Source organism: Lithobates pipiens, unplaced genomic scaffold, assembly GCF_037356315.1.
Source record: "Lithobates pipiens isolate NorthernLeopardFrog02 unplaced genomic scaffold, aLitPip1_a1.2 Scaffold_18, whole genome shotgun sequence".
Classification (NCBI taxonomy): domain Eukaryota; kingdom Metazoa; phylum Chordata; class Amphibia; order Anura; family Ranidae; genus Lithobates; species Lithobates pipiens.
Window position 1 is genome coordinate 28,456,983 of NW_027507758.1, and position 17,486 is coordinate 28,474,468.

Here is a 17,486-nt window from a genome sequence, read left to right on the forward strand (position 1 = left end):
ATAGTGTGTGTGCATGCGCGTGCGTGTGTGCAATCCCAGCATGTTAGGGTGCCAGGGAGACGCAGGTACAGCATCCAGCTGAAGCTTATTTCGTATTGCCATAGACTCGACAGGCTGCAGGCAAAGAGGACGGACGCTGCACCTGTACCTTCTAGGCACACTAAAATGCCAGAATTGCACACAGCAGCAGGTAGGCTTCATGTGTGCAAGAGTTTGTATAAGTTTACATGGCAAGTGATCACTGAAAAGTGTGAGTTTGCTTCTGATTGCCTCTGTTAAGCTGACCATACACCATACAATTTTCCTATTAAATTTTTCTTTAGATTTACCTTCAACTATGTAGTACAAGGGCTTGCCTGATTGCATACGAATTGAAAGTGTTTAAGTGTGACCTCCATAATATATGGTTTTGGTTAGGGCTGTTACTGATTAACATTTTCGTGTTCGATTAATCGTTTTTTTTGTTTATTTTTTTTATCGATCAACTAATTTCGATTTATTGTAACGCACATACAGATCCAACTACTTTTAGCTGATCTCCTTGCATTGCAACTCTGCATTTAGTCACTAGTAAATGTGGTATACACTATATACAATCACCCGACACTAGTTAGTTTCCACAATCCATGACTTGACTTCACAGTTCACACAAATACGTTTTACATTCAAACTGTAGCACTGACGTAAGTAAATTTTATTTTATTTTTTTCCCCCCACAGTAGTGTGACGATCCCTCCACCTCCGCTGTAACTAATCACTCTCACCTTATGGCATGTACCCCTGTGCAAACAGGTGGTCATGCAAGCGGGTATCAAAAGGGTTAACACGGACCATAAACTTCTCTCACATCTCCTTAGATCTCAGCAAGGACATCGGGTCATGGGTAGAAAGAAAAGATCGAAGTGCTCGCCGCTTAAGTATAAGATTTAATTTTTGTGTTCAAACGCAAACTAATCACATCAAGATGAAAAAAACACAGCATGTAAAGTCGACAATCGTGTTAGTTCCGTAGGGCAGCAGCAGGTGACATCATGCGTAGCTCCTCCCCCTGTACGCGTTACGTTCAATCAGAAGTTCGACATCACCGGACTCCTCCCCCCCTTCCCTTTGTTAGCAGACGGAGGCACTTGGGGAAGGGGGGAGGAGTCCAGTGATGTTGATGTCCGTGACGTAACGGGATCTCCGACGGAACTCCCTGAAAACCCGGAAGCCGGCGGAGAGGCGAGTACCGATCAAAAGAATGTATAGATTAATCGAGGAATCCATCTTTAATTTCAACAGCCCTAGTTTTGGTAAAGCTAAAGGAAAGTTGTACAAGTAAGTTATGGAAAATTATGTATGGCCAGCCTTAGTTTGCAGTATATTTTGCCTCTGGCCTATTTCACACGGGCTTCAACTTGTATAAGAGCAGTGTGAACAGCAAGCTTTTACAACGCTTTTACAAAGCATTCGCAGAGTTTTTTTTAAAGGTTTGTTGAAGCTTTGAAAGTACCATTCAGCTTCAGTTTGTAAATGTTGAAAACAAATCTTAATGGGAGTGCTGATGGCCACTTTAAACAAGTTGCTAACCGGCTTGTTGAAAGCCTGCTGAAGCCTGCTATCAGCTTGCTTAGCCACTTGACCTCTGGTAGATTTACCCCCCTTCATGACCAGGCCATTTTTTGCGATACAGCACTGGGCTATTCTAACTGACGTTTGCGCAGTCATGCTATGCTGTACCTAAATAAGTTTGCATACCCTAGCAGAAATTGTGACATTTTGGCATTAATATTGAAAATATGACTGATCATGCCAAACTGTTTTTAATGTCAGGATAGTGATCACACGAAGCCATTTATTATCAGTTATTTGGATCCTTTTTAAATTGGAATAACAGAAATCACCCAAATGGCCCTGATAAAATTTTATACATACCCTGAAATGTTTGGCCTTGATACAGACACAGAAGGTGGCGCACACAGGTTAAAATGGCAATTAAAGGTTACTTTCTCACAATTTGTGGCTTTTTAAATCACAATTGGTGTCTATGTATAAATAGTCAATTTTGTTAGCTCTCGCATGGATGCACTAAGCAGGCTAGACACTGAGCCATGAGGAGGTAGAAAAGAACAGTCAAGAGACCTGCGTAACAAGGTAATGAAACTTTACAAAGATGGGAAAGGATATAAAAAGATACCCAAAGCCTTAAATATGCCAGTTGGTACTGTTTTTAATCACTTATTAAGAAGTGAAAAGTTTTGGGGCTCTTTTTGATTCCAAGCCAACTGGCAGAAGAATTGCTCAGGATACAAAGAAAAACGCACAGGTAACCTCAGGAGAAATACACATGCTATGGAAAAAGATGGTGTGGTTGGTTTTTAAGGAGCACAATTAACTGATGCTTGAACAAAAAAGAGCTGCATGGCTGAGCTGCCAGAAGGAAGCCTTTACTGTGCCGATGCCACAAAAAAGCCCAATTAGGCATGTCCAGGTGTTTGGGCATATTGTAACCAGGCTTTTTTGTGGAACTTGTGCAGTAAAGGCTTCTTTCTGGCAACTTGACCATGCAGCTCTTCTTTATTTTTTTTTTATTTTTTCCAAGTATCATCGTATTGTGCTCCTTTTTAAAAACAACCACACCATCTTTTTTTCCTTTTACCTGTGGGTTTTTCTTTGTACAGTTCCTTTTGGCTGAAATTTTTCTTGATCTACCTAACCTTGGCTTGGTATCAAGGGACCCCCATATTTTCTTATTAAATAATTGAACAGTACTGCTTGGCATATTCAAGGCTTTGGATATTTTTTTTATTTTTTTTTATAGCTTTTTCCATCTTTGTAAAGTTTCATTACCTTGTTAAACAGGTCTTTTAACTGTTCTTTTCTGCACCCCATGGCTTAGTATCTAGCCTGCTTAGTGCATCCATGTGAGAGGTAACAAACTCATTGACTATTTATACACAGACACTAACTGCAATTTAAAAAGCCACGTATTTGGGGAAAAAAAATTTCCCCCCTAAAATCAGGGGGAAATCAGGGGTGCGTGTTATATGCCGATCCGCCCCTGTTTCTATCCCCTTCTGCCGCTCTCTGCGGCTTCCGGGTATTTTCGGCTATCTTCGGCCGTTCTCGGCTATCTTCGGCCGTTCTCTGCGGCCTCCGGAAAGCCGAAAGCCGCTGAGAACGGCCGACTGTGTCCAAAAATAGCCGAGAATGGCCGATTGCGGCAGAAAATACCCGAAGGCGGCCGAGAACTACTGAGCGCTGCTGAGATACACAGGACATCCGCTCTGTATCTCGGTGGCGCCATTTTTAAACAGCAAACACACTAACGAGGCTGCAAATGACCGGCAAGGCTGCAATAGAAGGCTGCAAATGACCGACAAGGCTGCACAGGGGGGACCGCCCTGTAGCAATAAATCACAGCTATAGGGTGGTCCTTAAAGTGGTTGTAAGCCCTTTACAACCACTTTAAACTACAGGCAAGCCTATAATTAGGCTTGCGCACTGGATATCTCCTAAACCTGCACGGTTTAGGAGATATTCCCTGTATTTGCATGTGCACTTAAAGCGGGATTCCACCCTAAAGTGGAACCTCCGCTGATCGGAACCCCCCCCCCCCCCCCCCCCCCCCTCCGGTGTCACAATTGACACCTTTCAGGGGGGAGGGGGGATGAGATACCTGTCAAAGACAGGTATTTTCACCCACTTCCGGGCATAGACTCCCACGGGAGTCTACGCCATTTCCTGCCCTGCCGCGCTGTCTGCTGGGACACACACGGGTCCCAGTGACAGCGCAGAGATTTCCTATTGCGCGGCGCGGCTCGCGCATGCGCAGTAGGGAACCGGGAAGTGAAGCCGATTCGCTTCACTTCCTGATTCCCTCACCTAGAATGGCGGCGGCAGCAGCCGAGGCCCGAGCGGTCGATCGGCCTCGGCTGCCGGCATCGCTGGAACCCGGGACAGGTGAGTGTCCATTTATTAAGAGTCAGCAGCTGTAGTATTTATAGCTGCTGGCTTTCAATATTTTTTTTTTTTTTTTTTTTTTTTTTTTTGGCGGAATCCCTCTTTAAGCCAACTGAAGCAATGGCACGTACGTGCCGTTGCTTCAGGTGTACTGTGCGACTCCCGTGCATGTGCGGGAGAGAAGTCATGGCGGCTTCGGTCAATCACAGCGCCGGAGCCGCAATATACGGAAGTAACCGGGATAGATGTCACCGGCCGGAGGGGGAGACTAGGACGGCTGCGGAGGCTTTATTCTCAGGTAAGTAATTCATAATGAGCTAGTATGTTATGCATACTAGCTCATTATGCCTTTTATCTTGCAGGGTGTGTGTTTTATTTTATTTTAATTTTTTTTCCCATTGGGGTTTACTGGTTAAAGTGACAGTCAGCACTCCCATTAAGATCTGTGTTGAACATTTACAAAGCTTGCTGAAGGCCCTGCAAATGCTTTGTCTAATAATAATAAAATAGATATATATTTTAAAAATTACAGTGTGTATATGTGTGTGTGTGTGTATATATATATATATATATATATATATATATATCTATATATATATATATCTATATCTAGAATCTATATCTATATCTAGAATCTATATATATAATCTCATAATCGTCTTTTTTTTTTTTTTTTTTTTTATAGTGCAAAAAGCTCTATTTGTGGTGGGGGGAAAAAGGATATAAATCTTATTTGGGTACAGCGTAGCACGGCCGTGCAATTGCCAGTTAAAATAACGCAGTGCCGTGTTGGAAAAAAATGGCCTGGGCATGGGGCGGGAGGGTTAATCTTCCGGAGGTCAAGTGGTTATTCTGTTTGCTTTGACATAAACACGCACAGTCGGTTTCCTTTGAGCTTGCATGTTTATGTGCTGAATAGACATAACTCCAGCACAGCCCTTATCACAAACAAGTATGACCAGCTGGGAAACCTGGCCTGACAAATACTTTCCCAAGGTTGGGCGGGGAAGACTACAGAAGTCACAGGGTGCATGTGGCAATTTGTTTTGACATAATAGTCTGGATTTATCTCATGTTCTAAATAGAGATGTCTGCACGCTGTTTCTATGCCTGTGTTGATTTTATTTATTTTTAAATTTCATTGACGATTAGGAATGCAATACCACATAAAAATACAAGTTTACCTTCTCGTTCAAGCAGTAGAAGCCAAACCTATTGAATGACGCAAACATGTAATCTGCAGTCTAAGGAATGGATTGCAGCCAGGATTTTGTTCTCTTGTGACTTGCCCTTCTGCATATCAAACAGCATGGCCTCAAATAACATCAAGACCCTTAATGATCAGTATGATCCTGGGCTCTGTCACACAGTCCTCTATGTACAGCAATGGAGGTTTGTGCTTAGAGCATACCTAAACCGAAGGACAAAATTGTCATATATTGCAGTTTACCAGTCCTTGCATGTAGCGGCTGCATTAGCTTTTTATAAGGCTAAACACGGAGGTTACATCTTAATATTTCAAGAAATGCCGGGGGTCCCTATCCTGTGAGCTGACCTTTAAACACAAAAGTCTTATTTGAGTAAATAGTTAAATTACATCATTCCTCATGTAATGGATGAACAAAGGTGGAAATGTTTGAAAGCCAATAGAAGAGAGAGCCAGCACTCAACCCATTCACCAGGATTTTAACCACTTGCCGACCACAAGATAGCCGAATGACGGCTATAGCATGGCTGGCCAGTCTTAGGAGGGCGTCATATGACGTCCCCCTGTGATCGCACCCGCCACGGCTCGCTCTGTGATCTAGGGCTGAAACTAACGATTATTTCCATAATCAATTAATCGGCCGATTTTATTTATTTATTTTATTTTATTTTTTTTTTCCGATTAATCTGATAAAATCATATTAAAAAACAAAAAAACGCACAATATGAAAAATAAACGCACAATGTAAAAATGAATCAATTTATGTTGATCTATAAATTATACCACGTGATGAATATATATCTGAGTGCACAATGACTAAATAAAAAAGCCAATACTATTAAAAAAAAAAAAAAAAATATATATATATATATATATATATATATATATATATATATATATATATATATATATATATATATATATATATATATATATATATATATATATATATATATATATATATATATATATATATATATATATATATTTATATGAAAGGACGCTTGTCACAATTGAATTTAAATTGTGCAGATACAATAATGCAAATATTAGTCCTCTAACAAGATTTGCACTTTGCACAGATTTTACAAAAACACACCCACTAATTTAATTAAAATTTTTGTATATTTTACATTTCCTGGGGTTATAAAACATCAGAGTAGAGCGCTTTTACTACCTGTATTTATAACATTGGTATACTGTTCCAACTTTTTGTTGCGAGCCTGGGGTAGTGGCAGCCCTCTTATATCCACCGTTCCTTTTTGCAGCTTATCCATAGCGCAAACCCCCTTTTTTCTGTTATTATCTGTCCAACTCCGCCCACCCGTAAGTCTCCGCCCGCTTCAGTCCATATTTTTTCTCTGCCGCTAAAGAAATATCCTGCGCATGCGCTGTTAATAGCATTGAAGTGGCGCATGCGCGTTAAAGGGCCGCCGTCACCTGTTTCAGTGACGGAGCCGCACCGGAACTGATGGGGTTACAATTTACAACACCGCCGCCGGGTGTGCCAAGATGGCCACCAGCTCCGGAGCTAGGCCGAAGCCGCTGCCTTTCCTAAGGCCGCAGCCACGGACCGCTCCGCGGATCGCATGGTGCGGACCAACTAATCGATAATGAAAATCGTTGACTACGATTTTTATTATCGTTGATGTCGATTTAATCGTTTCAGCCCTACTGTGATCGCCATGTCCTCTGGACACAGCTGATCACAAATTGGGGTAAAGAGACAGTCAGTGGCTCTTTACCATGTGATCAGCTGTGTCCAATCACAGCTTATGTTGTAAACACGAGCCAGTTATCGCTATTCCTTTCCTCACGCTGACAGCAAGAGGAGAGCCAATAACCAACTTGTATAAAAGGGACATCGACACTGATAATCAGGGCTACTGTCCTGGTCAGTGCCTCCTTGTCGATGCCAGAGAAAAATTACCTGTTTGTAAAATTTTATAACAAACTAAAACTTTATTTCTTTTTTTTTCTTTTCAATATTCTTGCTCTTTTTTTCGTTTTATTTATCAAAAAAAATAAACAGGACCTGTCATCCTTATTTCTATGACGAGGGATGTTTACATTCCATGTAATTGAGGATGCACAGATTCCACTTTTTTTTTTTTTTTTTTTTTTAGTACTGATACTTTGTGTAATTGTCTAGTATCAGTACTGACACCTACCCTAAAAAAAGAAAAAAAATAAGAAGTAAAATACCTCAGTGCTCGCGTACAGAAGCGAATGCACACGTAGGTCACGCCTACACATTTTAAACAGTGTTCGCACCACACATCGTATCATCGCGAATGTTAGAACGAGAGCAATAATTCTAGCACTAGACCCCCCTCTGTAACTCCAAACTGGTAACCTGTAAAAGTTTTTAAAGCATCGCCTATGGGGATTTTTAAGTACTGTAGTTTGTCGCCATTCCACAAGCGTGCGCAATTGTAAAGCCTGACATGTTCGATATCCATTTACTCTGCGTAACATCATCTTTCACACTTTACAAAAAAAAATGATAAAAGTATGTTTTGTGTTTATTACATTGGTTTATTTTGTTTTTTTTCACAAAAAATTGCACATAAGCCGCTGCACAGATACATTGCAACATAAATTGGAAAACAGATTGCATGTATTCATGGGGAAAATTCAATGTTTAGTGGTACTAGTTTCAGCTGTAGCAAATTGCTCTTCCATGTATAAATTTTGGAACAATCTGGTCTATCCTGGTTTTGTTATACTTGTGTCTAATAGATCAAATTGATATTTTGCAGGGGAAGTCATTGCACTGTGTGGGAGTAGTGAAGAATTGGGTGCCTGGAAGCCACAAAATGCCATTATCCTGCAGCCTGACCCCAATGATTGGTAAGTAAAAGAAAGGGTTCCATGTGCCACTGCTGCTTTCCTTGCTTGTTCATTTATTATTGAAAAGAGAGCTTGCCATTGGCCTACGACACCCTTTTTTTGGTAAGGATATGTATAATGTCAGGGTGTTGACCTTTTCGGATCGCAGACATTTGCAGTGTGTTCAGTATGCATAGAACTGGACCACCAGGGACGCCACCAGACCACCAGGAGGTGCCCAGCACCAGGTATTCCCCCTAGACCACCAGAGATGTCAGCCAGTGCCTATAATGAATGCCATTCGGTGCCCACAATGGGCATCACTGATTGGCATGCATTATTGTTTGGCACTGATTGGCATCCTTACCTACAAAACTTTAAATTACAATTCCGCCTATCAGTGCCCATCCTAGCCGCCTATCAGTGCCCAACTGTGCCCATTTGTGCCACCTATCCATGCCTATCGGTGCCACCTCATCGGTGCCCATCAGTGCCGCCTTATCAGTGCCCGTCACTGCAGCCCTGTCAGTGCCCATCAGTGAAGGAGAAAATTTTCAGTTACAAAACTTTGTAAATAAGTAACCAAAAAAAACATGTTTTTTTTTCAAGATTTTCAGTCTTTTTTTTTTTTTTTTGTTTAGCAGAAAATAAAAATCCCAGAGGCGATCAAATACCACCAAAAGAAAGCTCTATTTGGGAACAAAATGTATAAAAATTTAGTTTGGGTACAGTGTAGCACGACCGCGCAATTGTCATTCAAAGTGCGACAGCGCTGAAAGCTCAAAATTGGTCTGGGCAGGAAGGTGTCCCTGTATTGAAGTGGTTAATATATATATATATATATATATATATATATATATATATATATATATATATATATATATATATATATATATATATATATATATATATATATATATATATATATATATATATATATATATATATAATATATTTTTTTTTTATTATTATTTATTGCATTTTTTTTTTATCAGCCCTGTTGGGGGGGGCTATGGTGAGATATCAGGGGTTTGCTGCACTGATAATGAATGGAGAGAAGACAGCGACTTCTTCTCTTCATTAACTGAGACATCGTAATCACAGGAGGTTACAATGTTTCAGTTATGTGAATGGACAGTCGGTGGTCACTGACTCTGTCCATTCTGAAAATTAAGGAGCCGGGTTTACCGGCTCCTACCTCTGCTCTCCATCCTGAGATACCGAGGGGGGACAGATGCGCGGAGGGGGACACAGAAGAGAGAGGAGGACAGATGCACAGAGTGGGAGAAGAGAGGGGGGGGGGGGGGCGACGGCACGGAGGGGGGGAAGAGAGGGGGACGGCGGCACGGAGGAGAGCGGGAGACACGAAGCAGGATGAGAGAAGCACCGCGCTAAAAGCCGCGGTGGGGGTGTGGACCTGCAAGTCTCACTGTGTGAAGCATCGACGCCCTGCACGCACGTCGACGTATTTTTGTAGTCGACGTAAACGATTACGTCGACTTGTCGTGGCAGCTCTAGTTGTAAGTTGTGAGTAATTTTTCTAGCAAAAAAAAAAAATGTTAACTTGTAAACAACAAATCTCAGGAGGCTCGGTCCTTAAGTGGTTAAGTAATCTTTTGAGTAGTTCCATCCATGCTAAAATTGTTTTAGTTAAACTACTTTTAGTTTTATGTTGGCATTACAATGCAATATTTACCATATATGTGATCTTTTCTTTTGCTGCCACCATATGTACTCATGTATACTAATTGTTAAAATAAACAAATGTAACGTGATATTGATTTAAAACCGTACTTTTCAAAAGGGGTCTCATTTACTCATTTATGCTCCGCATTGTATATACACAATTATTTTATTTTTTGGAGCCTGTAAATCATTGCACCTGAGATCAGCACATGTTAGGCTCCTGCAGACTGTCTTTATTGCTGTCTGCCTGTACCTCCAATACAGGCAGGCAGTTACTGAATGACAGGAAGATCAATGAACATCCAAGTAGCACTACAGAATCTCACTAAAAGTTTGCAGCTGTGCGACCCTAGCCTTAAAGTGTTACTAAACCTACAACAGTAAAATCAGTCTGTATATGCAGTAAAGTATGCTTGTTATACTCACGTAAGTGGTTAATCCTCTGCATTGTGTAAAAAGGCTGTTTGATCCTAGTGTCTCTGATCCTCCCCTTCTTCCACTGTCCCCAATATATCTCCTGATAGTACAGAGTGTTTTTTTTTTTTTCTTTTCTTGGGAGGGTGCATGTGATCAGCACAGTGCCAATCAGCACTGTCCAGACAGAGGGAGCCTTATAGGACAGTGGTAGGAGAATGAAAACTCCTCCTGCAAGCTTTAACCAATCACTAATAGAAGTCATACGACTGCTATATACTGCTGATGAGAAAAGGTATTTAGCAGTTTATATTTACTAAAATAATTCAATTTTCCTGTTCTGTGTACTGCAGGAGGCCAGATATAGTGAATGCAGGTTCCGGGGTCTATTAACACTTTTTTATTTAAAGTATATGTAAACCCTCAGCTTGTCAAATAACACATTAATTTTAGAAAAAAAAAATGAAAGGCAGAACTGTGTGTGGGCATAGAATAAATGAAGAACAAAAAAAAAATATATATATATATATAATCGGTCCAGTTCCTGTAAATTTATATGGTTTTATTCACAAGATCATATTTTATCTAAGCGCTGTTTTAGTATTTAAAAGTATAAAAGTCCTTTGTGCAGTATTTGTGATAACAGTTTAGTCAGCGTTGAAGGGTGATGATATTGGTGATTATTCTAAGTGTTGTTACAGCACCATCCACCAGAATTCCAAGGATTTCAGCACGTGTAGCATATCCCCTCAGGGGTTTAAACGCACCAGACAAAGCTGATAAACAAGCCTTTAACCACTTGCTTACTGGGCACTTAAACCCCCCTCCTGCCCAGACCAATTTTCAGCTTTCAGCGCTGGTGCACTTTGAATGACAATTGTGCGGCCATATAAAACTGTACCCAAATGAAATTTTTATCATTTTTTTTTCCCACAAATAGCTTTCTTTTGGTGGTATTTACAGCTGGAAGTTTTTTATTTTTTGCTAAACAAACAAAAAAAGATGCAAAATTAAAAAATCATGTTTCATATGTTATAAAATTTTGCAAACAGGTCATTTTTCTCCTTCATTGAAATGCACTGGTGGGCACTGATGGGCTGCACGGATCGGTGGCACTAAGGGGCACTGATAGGTACCACTGATAGATGGGACTGATGGGCACTGATAGGTGGCTCTGATAGGTGCCACTGATGGGCACGGATATGTGGCACTGGGGTGCAGCACTGTTGTGCAGATTGAGGGCACTGATGGGGGGCAGTTTTTTATTTAGGTGGCAGGGGGCAGGTGGGCACTGATAAGCTGGCCGTGATCGGGACTGATGTCCCGATCACGGCTGCCGGTGATCGGCTTTTTTTTTTTCTCCTCGCGCTGTCAGCGCGAGGAGGAAAAATAGCCGATTACCGGCTCTGTTGTGTTACATGATTAGCTGTCATTGGCTGACAGCTGATCACGTGGGAAGGGGTCGGGATTGACCCCTTGCTCCGATCCGTGATCAGGCGAGTCTCAGACTCGCTGATCACAGAGCGCGCCGCGTGCGCCACTCAGGGGGCGCACAGGCCGTTTGTGGACGGGACGACGTCTATTGACGTCGTCCCGGCAAAGCAGGTCCGCGCTGTAGCTGTCATTCGGCTATAGCGCGGATCTCTAGTGGTTAAGGAAGTAGTCCCTCAATAGGTTACCATTGTACCATCATCATCCACTGGGGTACAGCTGACATGTGCTCCAAAAAACGTCATAGAATACAGAGAAAAATTGCACATAATGTAATCCTATTTTATTGAACGTTTCTCACATAAGCCAAACAACCCCCCCTATAATATTCTACGTACACAAAGAAAGTAATAATCAAGCATTTAAAAGTATTCTAGTAATGCTCTGTCACAGTTTTCGCCATCCAGCGCATCAGCGCATGTCTCCCTGCAGACACTAACAAACACTTCCTGGACCTGGTTGCCGGTGGAGCGCAATCGTAACTTCCGGGAATGTCGTGTAGGTTGCGCGTTTCGTCATTTCCGACTTCAACAGAGGGCGTGACCACACTACTTCCGGGCAGGCTTATATTACCCCCGTCCTCCAGCGCACGAACCAATCGGGCGTCAGCCAGCACTAATGGCGTTGCTTGTCGCCATGGCCACCGGACGCCATCATCTCTATGCGTAGTGGAGGACAGAGGAAACGGAATCATACATTGTGCTGCCCGGATCCGTATATCATATAGCTCACTATCATAGTAAAAATGGCGCATTGGACCATCTTATATTAAGAGCAATATAACAAAGACAAAAATATAAATTAATATACAGTACATTAATCATTAAAAATAAGTTAAATGCAAACGCATAAATTATTTTTAAAAAAATGACCATATAAAACCATATTTCATCAAGGTAATCTCTGCAATATGTCAAGTCATCATAAGCTTACTGTATATGGACATCAATATGTTCTCCATATATAGTGTCAAAATCAATGTGGACACAGCACATGTCCTATTCTAAAGGGGAATAGAAGTGTATGAATATAGAAAATCCATATATGTACATAAAAAAAAGTCTCTCTATCTCGCCACAGTTATGTATAACCGGGGAGAGTTCAATAAAATGTATAGATATAAATACCCATATAAAAAAAAATTAAAAATAGTGAGAAGAGAGTATTGATATAAACTATATGTATACATCAATATCATTAGGGCCCATTTCCTAAAAAGAACATATTCACATCCACTATAAATATAAAATTATAGGATTCTTATATAGTGGGTCTATATAGTGTCAAATATCTCCAGTATAACCGATAGTTTATGCATAAATTATTAAATGGATAAATCATAAAAGGAGGATAAACTTGTAATCACTAATGAAACAATTTATGTCTAAATCGACATTTAACCCCTTCGGTGCCAGTGTATCTACCACATCATATATCCATTCTGTCTCACGTTTAGAGAGTTTCCGCACTTGATTTGAGCCTCTCCAAAAGGTGGTCAAGTGGTCAATGCCCCAAAACTTTAGCTCTGATGGATCCTGGTTGTGGTGGATTTTAAAATGTAAGGACACATTATGATCCTTAAAACCCAACTTAATGTTGGCTATATGTTCTGCTATTCAAACCCTCAATAACCTTTTTGTGCGGCCTATATATATATATATTAACCCACATGGGCACTGCATGGCATAAACTACATATGCAGTGTTACATGTGATGAATTGCTTGATTCTAAGTTTTTATTTGATGTGGGCAGAAATCTATCCACGGCCCTTTAGAGATCTATTAACTTCCTTGCAGGCCCGATATTTCCTGCAAGCATAGAATTCGTCTCTGCCCCAAAAGGAAGGCGGTTTGGATGGAGGATCTAGCACATGGGTCTTCAAACTACGGCCCTCCAGTTGTTCAGGAACTACAATGCCTCATGGGATGTGTAGTTTCACAACAGCTGGAGGGCCGTAGTTTGAGGATCCCTGATCTAGCACTTTTTTTTACTATTTTATCTGCATAGTTAGGGGCTCTTCTGTAGATAAAGCTAGGTTTGGGTGGAAGTGTAGGTTTAGGCCCCTTTCACACATGCGGACATTATGTCCGTATTTCATCCATCTGTTTGCGGGTTGAAATACGGACATGCATGCATCCCTATGGGTTAGCGGGTGTCAGTGGATGAACATCCGCAGACACCCGCTATCGTCCGCCTCCGCTATGGTCCGATTCTGCAGACGGAGGAAAATCCTATTTTTTTTTTCTATCCGTCTGCAGAGCGGATCGGATGAACACGGACAGACGGTCTGTGTTCATCCGATCCCCATAGAGGAGAGCTGACAGGGCGGTCCCTGCACAGTGTGTGGAGACCGCCCTGTCTGCCGCCAGCTCAGCGGGGACAACTGAGCGATCCCCCGCTGAGCGAGCGGATCATCAAGGGGCGGGTCATTACTGATCCGTCCCGTGTGAAAGGGGACTTAAGTGTTCTATCCATCAAGAGAACATGCCAATGTGCCAAAGTGCCAAAAAGATTGCTTCCACCTCCTTATACTGAGCATGGAATCCTGAAATGAAGCTCCATTCGTGGTTATTAGTGTTTTGAGTGGGGGTAGCATCTTTTAGATATTCCTCTCTTGGTACCGAGGCTACACCTTCAATGATCTGAATAACCCTTTTCCAGGAATTTTTTCTTTTATAACTCTTGAGCATAACTCTAGATCACAACGAAATCTAGAGCATTTCGTTGTGAGTTAGATCATCCCTCTGGCATAGTGCCCAATTCAGGGCTAATATGGCATCATCATGGTGTAGATGCGATTGAGCTTCCAAGTTCTACCAGTGATTTTAGCTCTTTTTCATATTGTGTGGTCGAGTCCCGTAAAACAAGTCCTTTAAACACCTCAACCTGTTGATTCGCACTATTTAAGGGGTTAAACAAGGATTTGTTGCGTAATCCACTATCCGTTGCTACTGACGAAATACTGGTAACTGGCTGGGAATTATTTATACACATCTATAAAAACATTGAATTTATTAATTGGTCTTTTTAGACCGCATTTCATCCCAAGATTCAGTATATTTGTTTCTTTATGTGTTAAGGGGATGTCTGTCAAGTTAATTCCTCCTAATCCTCCTCGCGCCTTCTTTCCTTTTATACATTCTCTCTCTCTCTCTCTCTCTCTCTCTCTCTCTCTCTCTCTCTCTCTCTCTCTCTCTCTCTCTCTCTCTCTCTCTCTCTCTCTCTCTCTCCCTCTCTCTCCCTCTCTCTCCCTCTCTCCCTCTCTCCCTCTCTCCCTCTCTCCCTCTCTCCCTCTCTCCCTCTCTCCCTCTCTCCCTCTCTCCCTCTCTCCCTCTCTCCCTCTCTCCCTCTCTCCCTCTCTCCCTCTCTCCCTCCCTCAGTTCTCAGCTGCATAAGGAGTTCAGAGAGCTGAGGAGAAGCAGCAGCACACTGCTCTTCCCAGTGAATGGCTATGCAGGGGTCGTGTAAGAACAAGTCTGATCATTGGAGGCGAGCAGGTTGAGCTAGAAAACTGACCACACTGTGCTCTCTTGCCCAGTGTGGTCGGCTTTCAGTAGGAAAACGAAGGGACTGTCAGAATCGCCAGGGATTTCATGTAAAGGAAGAAATACAAAGAGAACAGGAGACATTCTCATACAAGTACATGGTACAACAGCCACATATCAAGAATGTGAAATGTTGGGGTAAAATATTGTTTACTGAACAGTGATCATGTATAGTGATAAGTGTTCCTGTGTTCCTTCATTTACAGTATGGTCTGGAGAACAAATGTTACACTCCCAAAAGGAACTAAAGTACAATATCGATATTTCAAGGGCTTCTTTCTGGAACCAAGGGTATGTTTGTTTTATTTCTGACAATACTTTGGCAGCTCCTCGAGTGCGGTAAATGTTCTTTAGATTTACATTTGTTATAAAGCAGAGCTGGAAAGATTCAGTAGCCAGACAGCCTCTGCTCTGTGTGTCGGTTCCTGGTGAATAGTGAAGACTGGTCCCTGAATTCAGTTTGCATTTGTCTGCCTTGTCATCCATAGTGCTGAATATATATCTACACCTAGGCAGCAAATTGGTGTAAATCATAAGCTTGTATTGAGGGCTATATCTCTTAAGTTACAGGGCTGGTTCACACCACAAGAACACACTCCAGATCAGTTCCGAATGCGTTTCCGGTTGCATTCCAGATGTTTATTTTTTTTTGCTTTACTGGTCTGGTGCATTTTTGATGCGTTCCAGTGCATTTTCAATGCTTTTTTTACTGCATTCCAGTGCAAGAAAGATGCAGCATGTGCTACTTTTTTTTATTTTTATTTTATTTTTTTTGGAACTTGCAGCACTGGTGTAAACTTTGCCATTGGAAACCATCTAACCTACTTTTCCATGTGTTTTTTGATGCAGAAAAAAAAACAAAAAAAAAAACCGCACTGGACTGCATGTGGTGTGAACTGGCTCAGATGGTTAATCTGGTTGAAAAAAATCCATCTATTTCAACCCACAAGGCTGGCTATACAAGGTTCAAACTTTGGGCAAATCCTGCAGAATGGGGCTAAGTTTGATTTGCGAGTCGCCCTGCTGGCACCACTCCGCTTAACAAGTCAATTGTAAAATTGATGGAGTCGGTTGGAAAAAAAGCGACTACACCCAAACGTTATACGGTCACGGTTCGGGAATTTAGACCACTGCAGCTGCTTGAATACAATAGCCAGCAGTGCAGATTCCTGCATCATTACCCATCTCGTGGTTTGAAGTGGTTGTAAACCTCAGACATTAAAGAACTCCATCTTTCCACGCAGTTTACACCAGGAGTGTCAAACTGGTGGCCCTCCATCTATTTTGCAGAACTACAAGTCCCATCATGCCTCTGCCTGGAGTCATGGTTGTAACTGTCAGCCGTGCAATGCCTCATGGGACTTGTAGTTCTGCAACAGCTGGAGGGCCGCCAGTTTGACAACTGTGCTTAACATAATTAGTTTGGGCCAAGCTAAATATCCCTTACCTGTGAGGCCGCTGGATGTGTGAGATATAGAGATATAGAGATATAGAGATATAGAGATATAGAGATATAGAGATATAGAGATATAGAGATATAGAGATATATAGAGATATATAGAGATATAGAGATATATAGAGATATATAGAGATATATAGAGATATATAGAGATATATAGAGATATATAGAGATATATAGAGATATATAGAGATATATAGAGATATATAGAGATATATAGAGATATAGAGATATATATATAATTATAGTAAAAATCCCTTGTAATAGGAATAGTGCGTGAGAGGTCCTCTTTCCTCCAGGCTGGAAAGGCTGTTATGAAGAAAGAAAAAAAAAAAGAACCTTCTCGGCCTTTCCAGACACGTCCTCGGCTTTGTTTACATCTGCCGGCCCAGATGTGACGTCATAATGTCGCGCTCTGGCCTCCGAGGGTCATAGAGATGACTGGGGACCATTGGGTCACTGGAAATCTCTATGTACGACTTCGGCAGTGAACGATTCATTCTCTGGTTCTCCGATGACACGGGCTAGACCAGACAAGCACCAGAGGGTGGCGGGGGGGGGGGGGGGGGGGTTGGGGGCCTGTAAGAACAATAAAGCGGCTGAAATGTCGCTATGATTGTTCTTACAGTGCACAAAATCGCCAGCTGAATAAAATAAAAAAAGATATCTGAATGATGCCTGCAGCTGCACCCATAATTCAGATATCACCACTCAAAATCCATGATGTCATATGACGTACCTTGGGCGGGAAGTGGTTAATCATTTTGTTTGTAGCATGCAGAGCTTGTTTTCTTATGAAGTTATTTGTACCTTGTTGTATATTTTGTGTGGAGTGTAGTTAAAGGCTACCTCCCCCAATCAGGGGAAGCTTTGTAATCGCTGATAGAATATAAAGCTGTGAGAAGGTCT

General features: G+C 41.6%; 1 protein-coding gene across 3 annotated transcripts in view; it reads left to right on the plus strand.

The window, feature by feature from the left end:
• GPCPD1 (glycerophosphocholine phosphodiesterase 1) overlaps positions 1–17,486 on the plus strand; it is a 150,983-nt gene that overhangs the window by 33,523 nt on the left and 99,974 nt on the right. For all 3 annotated transcript variants that reach the window (XM_077485504.1, XM_077485505.1, XM_077485506.1), the window contains exons 3-4: positions 7,912–8,002; positions 15,325–15,409. In XM_077485504.1, the coding sequence (XP_077341630.1) occupies positions 7,912–8,002; positions 15,325–15,409 (176 nt within the window). The remainder of the gene's footprint in view (positions 1–7,911; positions 8,003–15,324; positions 15,410–17,486) is intronic.